The 16,230-nt window shown below is 34.8% G+C and overlaps 3 protein-coding genes across 5 annotated transcripts; 1 reads left to right on the top strand and 2 right to left on the bottom strand.

Annotated features, from left to right (window-relative positions):
* The first annotated feature begins 770 nt into the window (after positions 1-770).
* Positions 771-2,376, top strand: LOC145889387 (cyclic nucleotide-binding domain-containing protein 1-like). The gene has a single exon (XM_082980340.1). The coding sequence runs from the start codon at positions 866-868 to the stop codon at positions 2,345-2,347; it is 1,482 nt and encodes a 493-aa protein (XP_082836466.1). The 5' UTR covers positions 771-865; the 3' UTR covers positions 2,348-2,376.
* A 510-nt stretch (positions 2,377-2,886) lies between these two features.
* Positions 2,887-12,215, bottom strand: LOC145888609 (uncharacterized). Of its 3 annotated transcripts, XM_082979396.1 has the most exons (24): positions 11,964-12,215; positions 11,022-11,164; positions 10,055-10,167; positions 9,830-9,915; positions 9,632-9,766; positions 9,528-9,569; positions 8,891-9,037; positions 8,660-8,755; positions 7,984-8,106; positions 7,736-7,855; positions 7,182-7,304; positions 6,765-6,884; positions 6,475-6,597; positions 6,202-6,324; positions 5,874-5,996; positions 5,538-5,660; positions 5,329-5,480; positions 4,731-4,932; positions 4,450-4,605; positions 4,158-4,387; positions 3,773-3,892; positions 3,560-3,658; positions 3,367-3,451; positions 2,887-3,302 (listed from the first exon to the last, which is right to left on the bottom strand). In XM_082979396.1, the coding sequence occupies exons 1-24, from the start codon at positions 12,163-12,165 to the stop codon at positions 3,259-3,261; spliced, it is 3,030 nt and encodes a 1,009-aa protein (XP_082835522.1). In that variant the 5' UTR covers positions 12,166-12,215; the 3' UTR covers positions 2,887-3,258. The 3 variants fall into 3 exon arrangements, with proteins under 3 accessions (XP_082835522.1, XP_082835524.1, XP_082835523.1); XM_082979398.1 differs by lacking the exons at positions 6,765-6,884; positions 7,182-7,304; XM_082979397.1 differs by lacking the exons at positions 7,182-7,304; positions 7,736-7,855.
* Positions 12,216-13,038: 823 nt separating this feature from the next.
* LOC145888719 (uncharacterized) lies at positions 13,039-15,812 on the bottom strand. The gene is made up of 6 exons (XM_082979541.1): positions 15,449-15,812; positions 14,827-14,955; positions 14,313-14,556; positions 13,817-13,968; positions 13,535-13,663; positions 13,039-13,282 (listed from the first exon to the last, which is right to left on the bottom strand). Exons 1-6 carry the CDS (start codon positions 15,805-15,807, stop codon positions 13,072-13,074), a joined length of 1,224 nt encoding a protein of 407 aa, XP_082835667.1. The 5' UTR covers positions 15,808-15,812; the 3' UTR covers positions 13,039-13,071.
* Positions 15,813-16,230: the final 418 nt, after the last annotated feature.

Raw genomic sequence — 16,230 nt, 5'->3', positions numbered from 1 at the left:
ACTTTGTGTCGTGAAAATGATCAGAAAGAGTTTTGTGTGAAATATATTTCATGACTTCAACAACCAAGATTTAGTGAAAACAAGATATTTTAGTGATACTGACCATTAACAAATCGAGAAAAGCCTTTTTGTGAGACAAAAAGAATTACTGCAAAAATGATGTTGTAATAAATTAAACTGATTTAACTTCAGTCAAAAAAATCTTCCTGTACGAGACAACTATTTGCAGTGCCGTCTTAAAAGTTTTCAAGAAATTTTCTGCCTTTAGTTTTTATTCCTTGGTGTTGTATTTGTCACACACGCGGCTGCAACGTGCTTCTATAATTTTGCATGTTGTATTGCAAACCGCGTGAACGTTTGTCGCTATGGGGGTTTATCAATCATATATAGCGTGGGTATTCTGAGGTTGCCATGGACTGACTCCTTGGTAACAAACTACAATATGTTTAGTAGATACGTAATCACAATGATAGGAATATATCAAATCACAAAAAAGACTTGATCCGAGGTTTAAGGGTTTATTTTGAAACGGCGTTTTTATGTTCTTAGTTCGTTTGAAGCCTATTTAATTCGGTTGTGAAATGAAACAATGAATTTTCCAGACACTGGCTATTGTTACAGCAGGTGATTTGTTTTACGAGCGTCACCAAAGTAAGTTTTTTTATTCTAGAACCCTTCGTTCATTGTGTCAACACACACATGTGTGACGTTTTCGACACAATACTTTCCCTTTAACACAATGGCTCTTCGAACACTCGAACGTTTCACGTTTGTGTGAAATGCTTTGTGTTCTCAAGATCGCGTGTCATTCGACAAATGTGTATAGTTTGAGTTGGAAATTGCTGTGGTTTAACTGTGCGGAAATATGCTTCCAGCAATTAACTATGACCGACTGAAAGTTGTCAATCAGTCATCGGGCGAAACGAGCTTTGATCCTAAAAATGACAAGTTTATTGAAAAGTTTAGAAGTATCTTCGTGAAGCCATCCAGACCGAAAGCAGGCATTCCCAACAAAACAACGAAGTCTTTTGATTCTGCGCATGCGCACATAGGCAGACCGAGATCAAGGTTTGCAGCAAAGCGAGATCGAACTGCAACACAGATTGTAAGAGATCCACCCACATTATACGACAACCCTGTTGTTCACGATATTCGTCTGCACGTGTCAAGAATTCGAAAACATGGCGACAGTAAATCTGCACAACTTGCCGGGGACGACTTGGTTCTCAATCGCGAACGAAATCTGTCCACCTTGAGAAATTTAGTCAAAAAACTTCCGTTCGAAAGAACCAGGCGAGAACACAAGATCGTATATAAAGCACTGAAGGATTTGTGGCCGCCCGAGCTGGCTTCAATTCTTGATGACAGCAAGCAAAGATACCCTGTCTTACGGGAACTGGTTACGGTTGTAACAATGGACACAGTTTCAGAGGCTGGAATGACTGTATTTGGGAATACGGGTTTGCACATGATTTTGAAAGGCTCCGTTTCACCACAGACTGTCCCCTATTTGAGAAAGGTTCTCTCTGTTGATCAGAACAACGACGAAAGCGAGTTTGTAAGTCCGACGCCCCTTCTCAGACACAGGCACATTAAACTACACGTTGGTGACTGGTTTGGATCTTTGGTAAAACTTGAGGAGCGGGAAATCAACAGCAAAGTTTTGTCCGCCGTCACAACGGAACCTTGTCAGTTTCTCAAGATATCAACTGCCGACTACAAGAGGATCTTACAGAAAGTCCATCAAAGGATAGAGAACGAAAAAATGGCGGTTGTACAATCGTGTCCCTTCTATAAGAAGTGGCCTGGACTCTCTGTTCGAAAGTTGGCAACGTTGATTGAATGGAGAAACGTTGCTGCTGATACGGTAGTTGTGGCAGAGGGCGATATTGCCCCCTTTGTTGCTTTTATTCGTCATGGAAACTGCGACGTTTTCAAGCAAGTCGAGGCGTTGAGAACTCTTTCAAACGGAAAACAAATTCGCGTCTACAAAAGCGTCCTTTTGGGTAAACTGGGTCCTGGTGAGTCAATCGGAGAAGACAGCATTCTCGAACGAAAAGCCATCTCGTGTACAGTATTGTCTCACACCGACTTGGAGCTTGGTGTAATCACTCCAGAAAAGTTGCAGTTACTGGATGTTACGACCAGAACTCTTCTCTCCCAAACCGTCGGTCCTCGGTTTGCCAACATTTCAGAAGACGAAATTCACGCTAATTTCGTCAAACAGGAGATTAAGGATGACTGGGATCGGATGAGACGAAAGTTCTTGATTGAGACGATGAATTATTGCGGGATACGACCCGGCTACGGAAAATGGACCCACGGCAAAAAATCGCCTTTGTGTTGAAATTGTTTTGCGCTTGAAAATAAAACTTTCCTGATATAAAATGTGTTTTTATAGATCGGCTCACCATAAATATATTCTGCAATGTGAGGATCGGAGAGATCAAAACACATTGATAGCTTGGCCAGGTATAAAGTTCCACAAGAAACTATATGCTTTCATGTGCAAAAAGAGCCATAATATTTATTGAGAGCATTGGCCATAGTGCGCTCCACGGTGGTTCGTCTCTGTTGTTTGGATCGACGTTGACCGAAAGGTACCACAAAGTGGAAATCTGTGTGCCAGCTAGTATAAAAGCTAGCGCAGTGCCACAGTCAACAGTTGTACTGATGAGACCTCACAGGTGTAGGACTACACCCTGTCTGCAGCTCTCACGGAAATTATTTTTTGGGTTTTGGAATGTTGATGGCGGATCAACAATTTGTGCACAACGGCACAACATATAATAAAAATGTAGCCTGCTCTGTCGTTCAGGGATTTCCAAAGTCTCTTCAATTTGTTGGTTTAAATCGTCGAGGGTCTCGATTTTCGAAGAAGTTTTATTGTGGGAACTTTCAACTGTGGTCGCTTTATACAATCTTTCAGGGTTGCCGGCCATTTAATGAAGTGATCAAAAAATACATGTTAGGTGTTACCTTAAGATTGCAAACATTTGCCTGTCAAATAGCAGCAAGCTCATTCGTAGATAATATGGATTTCAAAACACATATATTCAATACATTCATGAACATAAACGTCATAACAGCAATGTGCAATGGACTAAATATATTGTCTTAATGTACAGTTTAGAACAAAGGCAAATAAGACGACATTACATTTTTTATGTACGAAGAGCGATCTTCTGCACTAACAAAAATACATTGCTGTAAAATGCTTTGTGGATTTTGCATATTATTTTTTTATTTCATGTAGGTTTATGATCTGTCATAGACGTCATAGTCATGTGTATCAGATTTATCTGTGGAAAAAATTGTTACCGTTAATTATTTTTTCTCAAATGCGGCCTAAACCCGATTTAAAACCTTTGTGAACAATTGGTGATAAATATCCAGAAGAATCTGTTCGTATTGCAGCAGCTTTCATTTTGCCATCCTTTTCTTCAGCTTCCTACATGCACAAAATAAATAAAACAAAACAGAAATATAACAAAACAAGTACATTGTAAGGTATGTGTTTCACAATATATAAACAAAGAGAAATTACATGTCTCATCACCTTGGTTTTTTCCCCTTTCTTCTTTTTCTTTTTAACGACATCAGAATCGTCAGCAAACTCATACCCACCAGTGCTCTCTAAATTTGATCTTGGTGGAATCTAAAGTAGAAATTAAAAACAGAGTTTATTTTATTTTGTAGAAAAGAGCAAGCTTCACAACACTTTTTAGTAAAAGTTATTTGGTGACATAGTTTCATAAGTGTGAACACTAACAGTTGTATGCTGATTTTCAGTGACATCATAATAAGCATCGCTTATATCGATGTAATCGCCATCATTTGTTGGAAGTGATGGTCTGGTTGACTTGATTTCCATGTAAATGGGATCCTCTTTCTGCAAGAAATACCCAAGTTATGTGTTTATATCACCTAAATAGGTATAAATACCAACACATTGCAAACAGCATTTTTTTCTTTTCACCTTTAGCTTTATTTCAATCAAACATGCAAATGTGAAATACTGCATTTGCTTACTGTTGCAGACAGTCAAAAAATCTGCAGAAAATTGACTTATTGCCAGAAGGGAATTACTCAAAATATTTATGCTTTTACAAACAAAAAAAAGCACTGAAAATGATTTTTTTGCGGGTTTGTTTTACCGCATAGCTGTAGTCTGGGTTCACATATGTTGGTGGTTGATAAATATCTTGATTGAGTGTTTTCTCTTTTCTCTTTTTCAAGAAGTAAAAAGTGAGAAGAGCCAGAAATAGAACAACCAATATTGAACCTATTACAATCCCAGCAATGGCACCGGGATGTAGGCCACCATTATATATGGGAACACTGGTTGTAAAAACTACTGATGTAAAATAACTAGATGATGGTGAACCTGAAATAAAACATGGAAAAATCAAATCAGTTTTTCACCATAAATTTACTTAAAGCACAAACCAGTTGTTGACACAGGAATTTCAGAACAGAGAACCTCTGCCACATTGTTGATGCAAATGCAAGCAAAATCTGCGGCACCAATTTCCACACATGTTACATTATATCCTTGAAGAAGATGGCTTGGACAAGGATTGCTCTGACAAATACCACTTCTCACTGTGAAACATTAGACTTACATACTGTAAACATGATTTTAAATATAACATAAGTTTAGCAAATTCTCAAAAATACTTGCTTATGTAAGTTTTTTCATTGATATAAAGGCAAAATAGAATTCGTACCAGATCTGAATATAACTAAGTTTGGATTTAAAGAAACCGAGCTTGTTCCAAAAGGCAAATTGTAATTCATCAACAATGCCCTGTTGTTTATGTTGGACTCTACACTTGACAATGAGGGAATATCAGTTGTTTTGTTTGTCACCACAAATATCCCTTGTGATGCAACAATTAAACTTCCTCGAGTGGCTTTTAATAAACGAACCTGCAACATTATGTTATAATTATTTCAGGAATAAAACCAAGGCGGTTTAAAGTTTTGTAATTTTCCACATATAATTACAGTTAATAACAATTTATGGTAAGTTTTCAAAAATGCATATAAGTGTTTCTATAAAAATTAGTTGCAAATGTAAATTAACTCAAGTAATAAACAGAAAAAAAATAGTAAAAGGGTATCTATAATATCTCACATTTTTACATGTAACTTGCAAAACTAAATTTTGATGATATTCATATAAATATTTTTGTGATTACTTTGATTCCAGTTATATGTAGATGAAAACTACAACCGTTTTACTAGTAAATATCTGTTTTGTTCAAATATAGAAGTCTTTTACTAGAAGAATTTAGCTAAATTGTGAAAAAAAATATTCTATACACTGTGATAGTTGGGTAGAGAAGAAAGAGCCGGGATTAAAAGTGATTTTTCAAGTTGGTCGATCAATTGATTCTCCTGCATGTTACTTGTTACATTAACGAGGATTGTTGAAATTATATTGAAACCAACTGAGTTGTTTGGAAAACGGATTTCTGTCATAAAAACAAAGAAATTCCACAAATAAAATCACAGAATTGTAATAATAATACCATCACAGTGGGTTCCATTGTCAACAAAACCTAGCTCACACTCACAAGAAAAACTACCGTCAAAATTTGTACAAAGTGCATTTGGTGGACACACAGGTGAAGAGAGCGAACATTCATCTAAATCTAAAAAAATCAAAAGAGGATTACATTAAACAAATTTAACAACAAAACTGTTTCTCAAGAAAATACAGTCATTGTAGTAAAAATGGCATTCACATTATAGCAAAACAAACACACAAAAATTATTTTTTGTATTATTGTTATTTACACTTACGATTTTAAGTACATTGAAACTAACTGCACAAAACTCTCCTGAACAAAAAAACAGTAACATACCATCACAATTAAACCCATCTCCAATATATCCTAAAATACACAAACAATCGAATGAACCCACCAAATTCAAACAATGGGCATTACTTGAACAAACATTTGCAGCATCAATGCAGTAATCAATCTCTGCAAAAATTAAAGTATGGTAAAAAATAAATACACTGATAATATATATAATTGTACAGAAACTAATTTTAGATGATATTGTACCTTTAACAAGGATGTTGTAGGAATTTGAAACAGATACATTCTTTTCATACAAATAAACTTTTAACAAATAATCTTCAAATTGAGTTCATGTTTAAAAAATAAAAAATTGATCTGAATTTACCTGTACAAAGATGCCCATCACCAGTAAAGCCATCCCAGCATTCACACCTGTAACTCCCATTATTGTTGTTGCAAAATGCATTGTTAGAACAGTTTGCCAAGCCATGTACACATTCATCTATATCTGGAGCAAAAATACAAAATGAAACTATTGTACATATTTGCACAATATGTTAGTCCAAAAAATAGGTTAGTAATTGGTGTATCAAAATAATATAAATACAAGTTTTTTGATTAATTGAAGAAATTTAAATTCACACTTCAGCTACATTACCTATGCAGAATACACCATCATCATAAAATCCAGGCAAACATTCACATACATAATCACCAAATGTGTTTTGGCAAAATGAATTAAGCGGACAATATGACAGTCCATTTATACACTCATTTATGTCTGTAAAAAATGTTAATTTTTTTAAATGTAGGTTTTCATCAATGATTTTTGAACAGACTTTATTAGCACCTAACAAACAAATTACAAAACATTTTTTTTCTTCACTTTGCTTATCATTTTTTTCTTCTTTTGAACATTAACAAAACTAAACAAAACTTGCTTAAAACCTGAACAATAATATCCATCTCCACTAAATCCCATATCACAAACACACTGGTAACTTCCATTGGTAAGTTGATGACAACTTGCATTACTTGAACAATTAAGAGTTGAACAACTCACAACAGCTGCAAAAGTTTTCACATAATGTTTTTTAAACATGCCAAATGTTTTATTTGATAAATAATTTTAGTTTTTCAATTTAGCAAACCCTTATTGTTGCAGTAAGTAATTTATGTTACACAGGATAAAATGTAAACAATCAGTTGCATAATGCAAACATTTCAGAGAAGCCTTTAAGGTAATGATTTACTTGAGCACGATTTACTTGAGCACGTAGGGTCATTGTTTATAATACTGTTACCATTGGGAGTTGAAAAAACACAATACACTTGTTCAGAAATTTATGTCAGATCTTATTGTACCTGAACACTCAAATCCATTTCCAGTAAAGTCAGATTTACAGAAACAAGAGAAATTGCCTATAGCATTTGTACAAACTGCATTATCTGCACAATGTGCCAGTCCATCAGAGCATTCATTAATATCTATATGTAAACAAATATTAAATATGACCTACACAAATATCCCTTAAACAAAAAGTCTAGCAAGGAAGGTTGGATTGGATGTAAATGTTATTGTAAAAGTATGCTTTCAAAAAATTAAACGCGATATTTTCCTGTGCAAAGATGGCCATCACCAGTAAAACCATCCCGGCATTTACACCCATAACTCCCAATTTGGTTAAAACAAAATGCATAAAATGAACAGTGATTAAGTCCACTTTCGCATTCATCAATGTTTGTATGCAAGTGTTTGTATTAAAATATTAATAAGAGAATTTATATGTGATTCATAATTAATATATACATAAGTTCTTGGTTATAAAGTATGTGAATTAATACCAGTTCATTCCTGGGAATACATAAAATAATTTGTTTTTCAACAACAACAACAATGATTCAAAGTAAGAAATAACCTGAGCAAGAATATCCATCTCCACTAAATCCCTGATCACAAACACACTGGTAATTTCCATCGGTAAGTTGATGACAAATTGCATTACTTGAACAATTAAGAGTTGAACAACTCACAACAGCTGAAAAAGTCAGCAAATTGGTATTTCATAATGAAGAAATTTGTCATATTGTAATAAATATTTAAAAAAATTCTGATAAACAAATTCTACAGTTTTTTTAGGCAATTTTTTTGAAATGCCACATTTACCAGAACAAGTTTTTCCATCCCCAGTTGTTCCTTCTCCACATTGACACAAATAACTTCCTGCAGTGTTGATGCAATCAGCCATAGCAGAACAATTGGCCTCATCTGCCAAACATTCATCCACATCTGAAAAAAAAACTACATTTTTTTTTCTAGTGCTGGAGTGTTGAATAAATATTTTTGTAAATATTGAAAGGTCACATTTTTGTTCTTGTTTTAACACTCGTTTTTTCAGTTTGTGGAATCTCATACATTATCATTATCTCTGCTACTAGTGATGGTTGTCATACAAAAAATTCGTTCTCAATGATCATAAAATTGAAGTACTATAATTATCCTTTTTTCCATAAGTGAGACAAACTCAAGCATCAGTTGCTAAAAAGCTGCCCTGAATAAATTAGCACTTTGAGCGAAACAAAAGATTTATTTAAAATTATATTTTTAGCACAAAAGCCTTTCACAAATAAATTAGCATAGTATTTTGCTATTTGTCCATGATTGGCCATAGAATCTGATGCCTGTAGATGCCAAAATTGATTATTATTTTTGCAGGGTGCAGTAAGTCTAAAAAATTGATTACAACCAAATAAAACAAAGTGTCAATGCTTTTGTTTAGGAAACAAAATCAACCACATCCTTACATTGAAATTAAGTATTATAAAACAAGTTATTCATGCACCTGCGCAAATGTTGCTTTCATTTCTTGAAAACCCATCATTACATACACATGTTTGGGCACCAGAAGAGAAAACACATTCTTCATTTACATTGCAACCTGTAAGTAAAACAATGAAAAACCTATTATAAACCCTTTTGTTGTTGCCACATCAATCCCAAAACTTTGAAGTTAAGGTACCACATAAATGTAACTAGTGACATTTATTGCTAAATTCTATAAATTTAAAAGCACCTTTTCGGGCAATACATGAAAGAAATTGTGGGCTTTCATGGATGCAACGCTGCAAATCCTCATTATAATCTTGACTGAAATACACAAACTTTCCAGCCTCACACAGGTCCCTGCATTTACTGTGTACATTGTTTGTTGCACAACAATCTAAATCAATAAAAATAACATAAATCAGTTTATTAAAACAGGTATCTTTCTCTTGGCCATTTCAATTGTTTAATCAGTTCCTAAGATGAACTTAGTTTAGTTTGGAGTGTAGAAACTTACAAACAGATAACGTAATACCACAAATCATAACCCAATATACTTGGTAAAGATTGCATGTGAAAAATTAACAAAAGTTGCAAAAAATCATTTTGAATTGAAAAATGGGTAGATATTAACAATTAATTTTCCTACAAAGATCACTAGAACAGTCCTGTGTTTGGTGTAATCAAATGCAGATTCTACTTATGTGATAGACGTTTTAAGATGCATCAATGTGACTAAAGAAACAAATAATTACAGTAAAAAGGGGATTATCCGGACATCATAATGGCCTTCCAAAATTGGGCAAAATGTTTAAAAATGTTTTCATTAAATTTTGTTGTCAAAAACATGGTTACTACCATACATGAAAACCATGTTTTGTTGTTACCTTGTAAGCTGATTCTTTGGCATTCAGATGAAGACAAACTCCCTGAGCGTTAAAATATGAAGTTTCTGGTACATTCTGTTTATAACCATAAAATAGTAACTTACAGAACCAGCAACGCAGCAAGGAAAATGTTGATGTGTTCCTTATATTTGAATGTAGTTGAAGCATAGTTGTGTTAAGATTTCCATCTTGATCGATTGATGAACAGGTAGTGTAGGAATTGTCCAACAAACAACATTCTACTCATACCAGCACCTCATTATTCACTTGTGGCAAAATCAAACATAATACATGTACAGCACCTGATGCATTTAGTCCTAAAGTGGACTTTAACACATTACTTCTTCTTCCAATCCAGAATTCACTGTAAGACTTCACAAATGTTCCCCTATAAACAACAAAACATCAAGTTGCAATAAGTGCACTTGCCTCGATAATGCTTAAGGTATCCTTATTTATAATTTAGTCATTCACTCAAAACAACAATAGTAGTGACTGTGACCTATATTTTTCTCCATGCCACTTACCTAATATAAACATCTGGTAGGTATGATGTGGGGGGATACCATCGAAGTGTTGCAGAAGACCCTGGGTTGGAACTCCATACTTGTGAATGGCTTACAGTATTACCAGAAGAATTCTGTAAACATAAACAATTGTCACAGTAAATATTTAACTTAACTGAATTTGCTTTCAGTTGAGTTATGTTTACATTGGTATCAATTTGGGTTTTAAAAATATTGGAATCTCAAACTATGTCACAAAAAATTAGGTTATTACATAATACAAAACATTAGGTTATTATGACATGCTTTGCTTTTTATAGATTTTAATGCTATTGCTTAGCGTTATTGTGAATGCCTGGTGGTGAGTACAAAATCTTCTCTAAATTAACAGAACAAAAGTATTTATAACAAATAAAATGAAGTAATATTTATGTGTTTTCATGGCAAATGAACCATAACCTGAATTAAAAATTTATTAAGGGGAATACCCGAAATTTGTAAACAAATACAGGAGATACTTTTTACAGGGAAATCACCAAGAATCACAAAAATCATTAAACCACATTAGGTCTTGGCCTTAAAATTATTTATAGCCTACTGTTGATAGTATAGTTTACTTCAGTGCAAATTTGCCTTTTTTAACCTACTAAATTTCTTTAGTATGAAGAAAGCTTAAATTCAGAAGAACAACGTGAATTTAGACCCATTTTTGACCTCTTTTTTCCTGGGTCCAGTCAGCTATAATTACACTCAAACAGGGTAAGAAATGTAGTTTCGTAACACTATGTAAATTTAATTCTGACGTTCTTAAACAAAGAAATACTTTACTAGTAAATAAAATGTTTTGTTTGTTTTTCGTTTTTTCGATTGACTTAACGTCAGTGAGGCGAACTTCTGCCACGCTTTTGCGGTGAAAATTTCCATAAAACCCAACTCTGTGACGTTTAACTTATCTCGTGACTTCAAGCTTCGAGTAATTTGTACTTGCCGTCACAGTGGTTTGGCAGTTATGCGTTAAAAAAAGACCGCTGTTGTCTGAAAAATAGCCGACTCTTTCCTCGCTGCCGACGGTTCGAGCTTGGACGTAAAATCCCTTGAAATTGGTTTCTGAATCACCGCTGCGTAAATTTACTGAAAAAAAGAAAACCGCAACCATGAGGACCAATGAGGATATAAAATACCTAAGTTATGGGTTAAATTGACAAAGTAACCAAATATTATTTTGTCACTTTGACAAGCTCTTTTTTGCTGTATATTCATTTAAAAAAAGTTTTGAGATAAGTGAATACGTCGTACACACGTGTGAGAGGATATTATTTAGTATAGTTTTTTTGCCCCACACTTTCCCACCACATATAATGACCTTTGCTGTACCCCCCTTTTAACCTCGTGACGCAGTGCCAATCTAAACTGTGAGCCAGTCACGAGAAACCCACGTGATGTTTTGACGAAAAACAACGACTAATTTCGTATTGCCATAGCGACGGACTAAATATGGAAAAATACATGCGAACTTTTTACGAATGGTGCTTGCGCCTTTTTTTTGCATAAACAAAGTATTAATATCTGCAGAGAGGTTTATTGGATGCTATTGCAACAAGTGCAATGTGTTTTTATTAATGTTGTAACTTGTTAAACCACTAATGCGAAACGTATTGATCTTTTCAGTCAATAATGACACACATGCATGATTAAACAATGGCGACTAAGACACAATTAGTCCCACGTATACGAAACGTTTTAAGAACATAACTGACGGTATTGTAAATCTTCAATACAAACAAAATAGCCCATGCAACAGTCGAGAATTTCATGATACAGACGTTTCGATTGTTGTACTTCAATCACTTTCAGTGTATATCGACTACTATATTGGCTATTTGGTTTGTATTGAAGATTTACGAAACATTTTGTTGGTCACGTGACATACTTTTCATTTTCTTTCCTGGTATGTATGTTCTATATCTTGTTGCAATGTTGTAAGGATTGCTTGAACCCGATGGATTGTTTGGACTGTGTCCAGGGGTCATGGTATCACAAACAGATGTCGGAATATTACCGCTCGAATATCCCCGGATAAGGTGCAGCTGAATAATTACTACAGAAAAAATTAGCAGCATTTTGTTTGTCATTGTCACCTTCTGTGACCAGACAAGCAGGAGACGCTTCGCAGCAGCTAAAATTTTACAAAACCTTGGTTTATTGATTGGAATGATAAATTAGCAAATATATCGAAAGGATATGCGCAGTAAAATTGAACTAATGTTGCAATTTAAAGAACAAATTACAAACTACAAATGGGTAACTTTACAGCCTCTACTATACCCAGGAGACCCAAAACAACCCAACAGTAAAGTTTTGAAAATAAACCTGTTTTGCAAAACGGAACAACTTTTGCTCTCATTGTTTACTTATTGTCTAACAAACCACATTTTCTGTATTTCAACTCAAATAGATTTTTTAGTTCAGGACACAAACCCGCACAAGTAAAATTAACAGAAACATCTTTTGTTTTTAGCAAAACATCACCCCGAAAAAACATTAAAAGTTGCAGTAACTTCACAAAAAACATCCTATCAACTTCATGAGTGCCATAAACCATCTACACCAACTTCAACTGGTTACATCCACGAACCGCAGCAAGATTTTATTTGTGGCGGATGACAATACGGGCAAGGAAGCAAAACCGTTACGCAAGGTTTACCACCGTGATGGGAGATTTGCACGCTACCTTCAACCTCTACAGGCGAGCGGCGAGATTACATAGGATTGGTTAAGATTTTAACCGTGTAAAAACCTTACATTGAGTGTCATTCTAAGTGAAAAGTACCAACTTACGTCAACAACAAGCATCAAACATTATATATTAGAGTAAAATAAAACACCTAATTTAAGAAATGGCTTCAAGTGGTTGAAAGTTATAAGTTTAAATCGAACAAAAGACCCTCTATATTCACTGTGCTGCATTCAAATGCAAGCATTCTTAAGAAAAAATTAGCACCAAGATAATTTGACTACTAAAAAAGTCTTTTTGCGGTTTAGGTGTGGTACGCTTGATTAAACTCGTTGTAAAGTTTTTCAGCCTTTTCGCACGCATCGGTCATGGTACATCTCCGCTGAGGAAATTTTTCCATGAGGCAGTGCATTATTTCTCTGTAGGATGAATAAGTTTGTGGAGGAATAATCGTCCGCAGTGGTGAAATGAGCCATCTTCCTATCCCACAGTTGTGTAAAGATGCATCTATTCCCCTGAAAACAACACAAGATCTGATTAATTGTAAACGTTCACTCGAAGGCAAAGGCAGGGACACTTGACTTAATATGTGGTGCGGTTCTGCACGAATAATTGTACACAACACAGGAACTAAAATAAATAACACGTGTTTAAAACAATAACACGTATTTGACAGTGAGGCTTATGAGAACTGATTTTAGCTGATCTCTTGTGTTATTTGTAAATGCATTTTAGTGATTTGTTGAAAATCTAAAGTACATTCTTACCAACACTTGTTGTAGTTACAATAGGGCTGAGACTCACGGCAGGTGAAGTAGATTTTATGGTTTAATGCGTTTGGACCCCAGAAGTTTCCGGTTGGTTGAACACATTCCCCATCACTTCTACACGAAGTTCTGCAAACAAAATTATTAGATTGAAAAATGTTAAGTTATGCTGATGATAAAATAAAAAATGTATGAGTTAAATAATTTACTTTGGAATTACTGTTACGTTATGCAAATGTTGTTTGATTCAATTTTATACGTTTATATCATGCTGAATAATACCCAGACAGCAATGCAGAATTTTCGTAGAAAACAATTGAATCTGCGTCAACGATGTAAATATCAAAGGTTAATGGGGAGAAATAAAAGTTGCTTCCAGAAATATCCTCCATAAAAACTTTGTGCTTTTCAAATTGTTTGAAAAAACACGTCACCTGGAAATACCACAATACTTCTTAAAATTGATAATTGACAAACTGCAAAAAAATGTATTTATCTTGTACAATTAATTTCGATTAAGTTTTTTTGGCTAATTTGGACGGAAAGGTTTCAAACAAGTCAAAACCAGCAAAAACATAATTTTAAAGTTTTGCCGATGAATAATCTATTGTGATATAGAACCTAATTTTACATCACAATCAAACTACAACACCAACCCCATCAGTAAATGTAAAACAATTCATGCAAAATGTTTTGTGACGTGTTGTAAGAATATTGTGATGACAATGTAAAAATAAATCTTTAATTTAACAATAAACTACCTGCAAGCTCATCAAACCTTGGTTATCCACAACAAAGCAGACGATGATTTTCCAGATTGAAATGTTTGCATGAATTTATTGAACATCGCGCATTCCCTGTCTGTGCCGTTACCGCTACACAGGGGGTTCCCCCTCACTCTCTCCACGGCGTACAATGCCCTGTGTGACGTCACACACGCTCCGAACAAGGAGGGAATTCCTTTCCAACCGACCTTCCACATTTTGCGAAGGTTGCCTATTTCGCGTAGGGCCGATCTGTACCTTTACGAATGTGCAGATATATTTGTGAAAGGTGTTTTTTTTCTGTATGTTGGATTCAACATTATGTTGTAAATTCTATCGAATGATAATAAAGGTCGGGTTACATTTTAATGTTCCGATAAGCCAGCCTACAGAAAGTGGTGCTATTTTAATAGTTTTCTTCATGAACAAGAATTTAAACTGCAGTTAAGTTTTTTATGTAACCATTACGTTGCAACGCAAAGCTTGTAGTTATATATTCGGAAAGGTAGGTACCAGGTATAAACTTACCGATAGACATCACTTTCATGTTCTGGATTAAACACGGTTGCAACTTTAAGAGCAACATTGACCCTTTCTCCAACCGGGTTTGCGATTGTTGTGAAATAAACAGCTCGGTTTCCGTCAGTGGTCATTTCACTAAAATTCGAGCAGATGTTATGTTACCATAAATACTAAGACCTTTTAGGTCGAAACAGTGGCCATCTGTCTCCAGCTTATACACAATTCATAAATACTAAGTTTGAGAAAAAAATGATAATTTTTTTTGAGGAATTTTTGAGGGTGGAATTTTTTTGAATGATGTTTAAAGTTTTTGTTCGCAGCAAAATGTTCATAGCTTGTTGCTTATACCAATAATCAGACACTGTTAATTTTAATTCATCCAAACAAGAATGGTTTTAATGTGGAAATTAAGTATTTGCACTTTGTTGAACAAAGCAATTAAATACAATATTAAGTGTTTCCGCCGACCGAGCACAAAATTTAAGAGAAGATATTGATTCAAATGGCAGGAAATTATCACAAACGGCTTCGTGCTAAAAATAGTAAGATGTGTTTGGTTTTACGCACGTTACGTTTCTAGTGCGTCATGTTCCGTGTCAGGCAAAGTTGAAAAAGCAAAACAACTTACCGAAAAGTTGCGTGAACATCTTTTCTAACTCTTTCGTAAATTCGTTCCAAATCATTGCATTTCAACCATTCTGACTGTAAGCTGTTATTGTCCAAAGACGTCAATTTTATTGCAATGTTTGTGCTAATGGTAGGTTCAGCGATATAATTTGTGCGAATTTGGTCATTGTGGTGGCTCAGTGAATAGAAGTTATTGGCCGAGGAGGCATCACTTCTTTCGTTGATCGTCTGTTTCAGAACCTCTTCTATAGCATACAAATTTCTTGCCTTGTACATAACTGTAAGAGCAAAGCATGCCAGGGCTACAAAAGTCCAGCTTATTTTCTCTTTAATTCGACTTCTTCTGGTTGTTCCAAACATTGTTATAGCAAAACTTCCTGTCTTCAAACCGTCACGCAAACCAATCACTCGCAACGTTCACCCCAGAATGAACATTGAAATAAAAGGCCTCTATGACGTCACAATGTCGCACAAACGTGCCTGGGCGTTGTGTACATTTAAATATTTCATGCAATGTGAGTTACTATAAAGACCGCAACATTTTGATAAGCGCGCAACGCGAATGAATGCAAATCACCAGTGGGCAGTTGTGTCATTGGGTTTGACGTGGCTTGCACCACCCGGGGCAATTGATCCAACCATTGAGATAAAGTAGAAGTTTGTTTTTTTAACGTTTCATCCAAATCAGTTCTTCCTTCAGCGTTGTATTATTTTTAGTAATGCAATTTTAACAGCCTGACTATCAAACATGATGACAAAAATGTATTTCCACCGCAAAATATT

This window comes from Ascidia mentula, chromosome 2 (assembly GCF_947561715.1).
Source record: "Ascidia mentula chromosome 2, kaAscMent1.1, whole genome shotgun sequence".
Classification (NCBI taxonomy): Eukaryota; Metazoa; Chordata; class Ascidiacea; order Phlebobranchia; family Ascidiidae; genus Ascidia; species Ascidia mentula.
Note: the sequence above shows the minus strand (reverse complement) of the source record. Positions and strands in the feature narration are given on the sequence as shown.

Excerpts from the sequence above, each read along its gene's own strand:
- LOC145889387 (XM_082980340.1), top strand. The coding sequence starts at position 866 with ATGCTTCCAGCAATTAACTATGACCGACTGAAAGTTGTCAATCAGTCA.
- LOC145888609 (XM_082979396.1), bottom strand. The coding sequence starts at position 12,165 with ATGACAAACAAAATGCTGCTAATTTTTTCTGTAGTAATTATTCAGCTG. Across the intron at positions 7,856-7,983 it reads GGATGGAAAAACTTGTTCTG|CTGTTGTGAGTTGTTCAACT; the intron begins GTAAATGTGGCA and ends TGACTTTTTCAG. Across the intron at positions 5,997-6,201 it reads TGATGGGCATCTTTGTACAG|AGATTGATTACTGCATTGAT; the intron begins GTAAATTCAGAT and ends TAATTTTTGCAG.
- LOC145888719 (XM_082979541.1), bottom strand. The coding sequence starts at position 15,807 with ATGTTTGGAACAACCAGAAGAAGTCGAATTAAAGAGAAAATAAGCTGG. Across the intron at positions 14,557-14,826 it reads CATGAAAGTGATGTCTATCG|GTACAGATCGGCCCTACGCG; the intron begins GTAAGTTTATAC and ends ACATTCGTAAAG. Across the intron at positions 13,283-13,534 it reads TGTAACTACAACAAGTGTTG|GGGAATAGATGCATCTTTAC; the intron begins GTAAGAATGTAC and ends TGTTGTTTTCAG.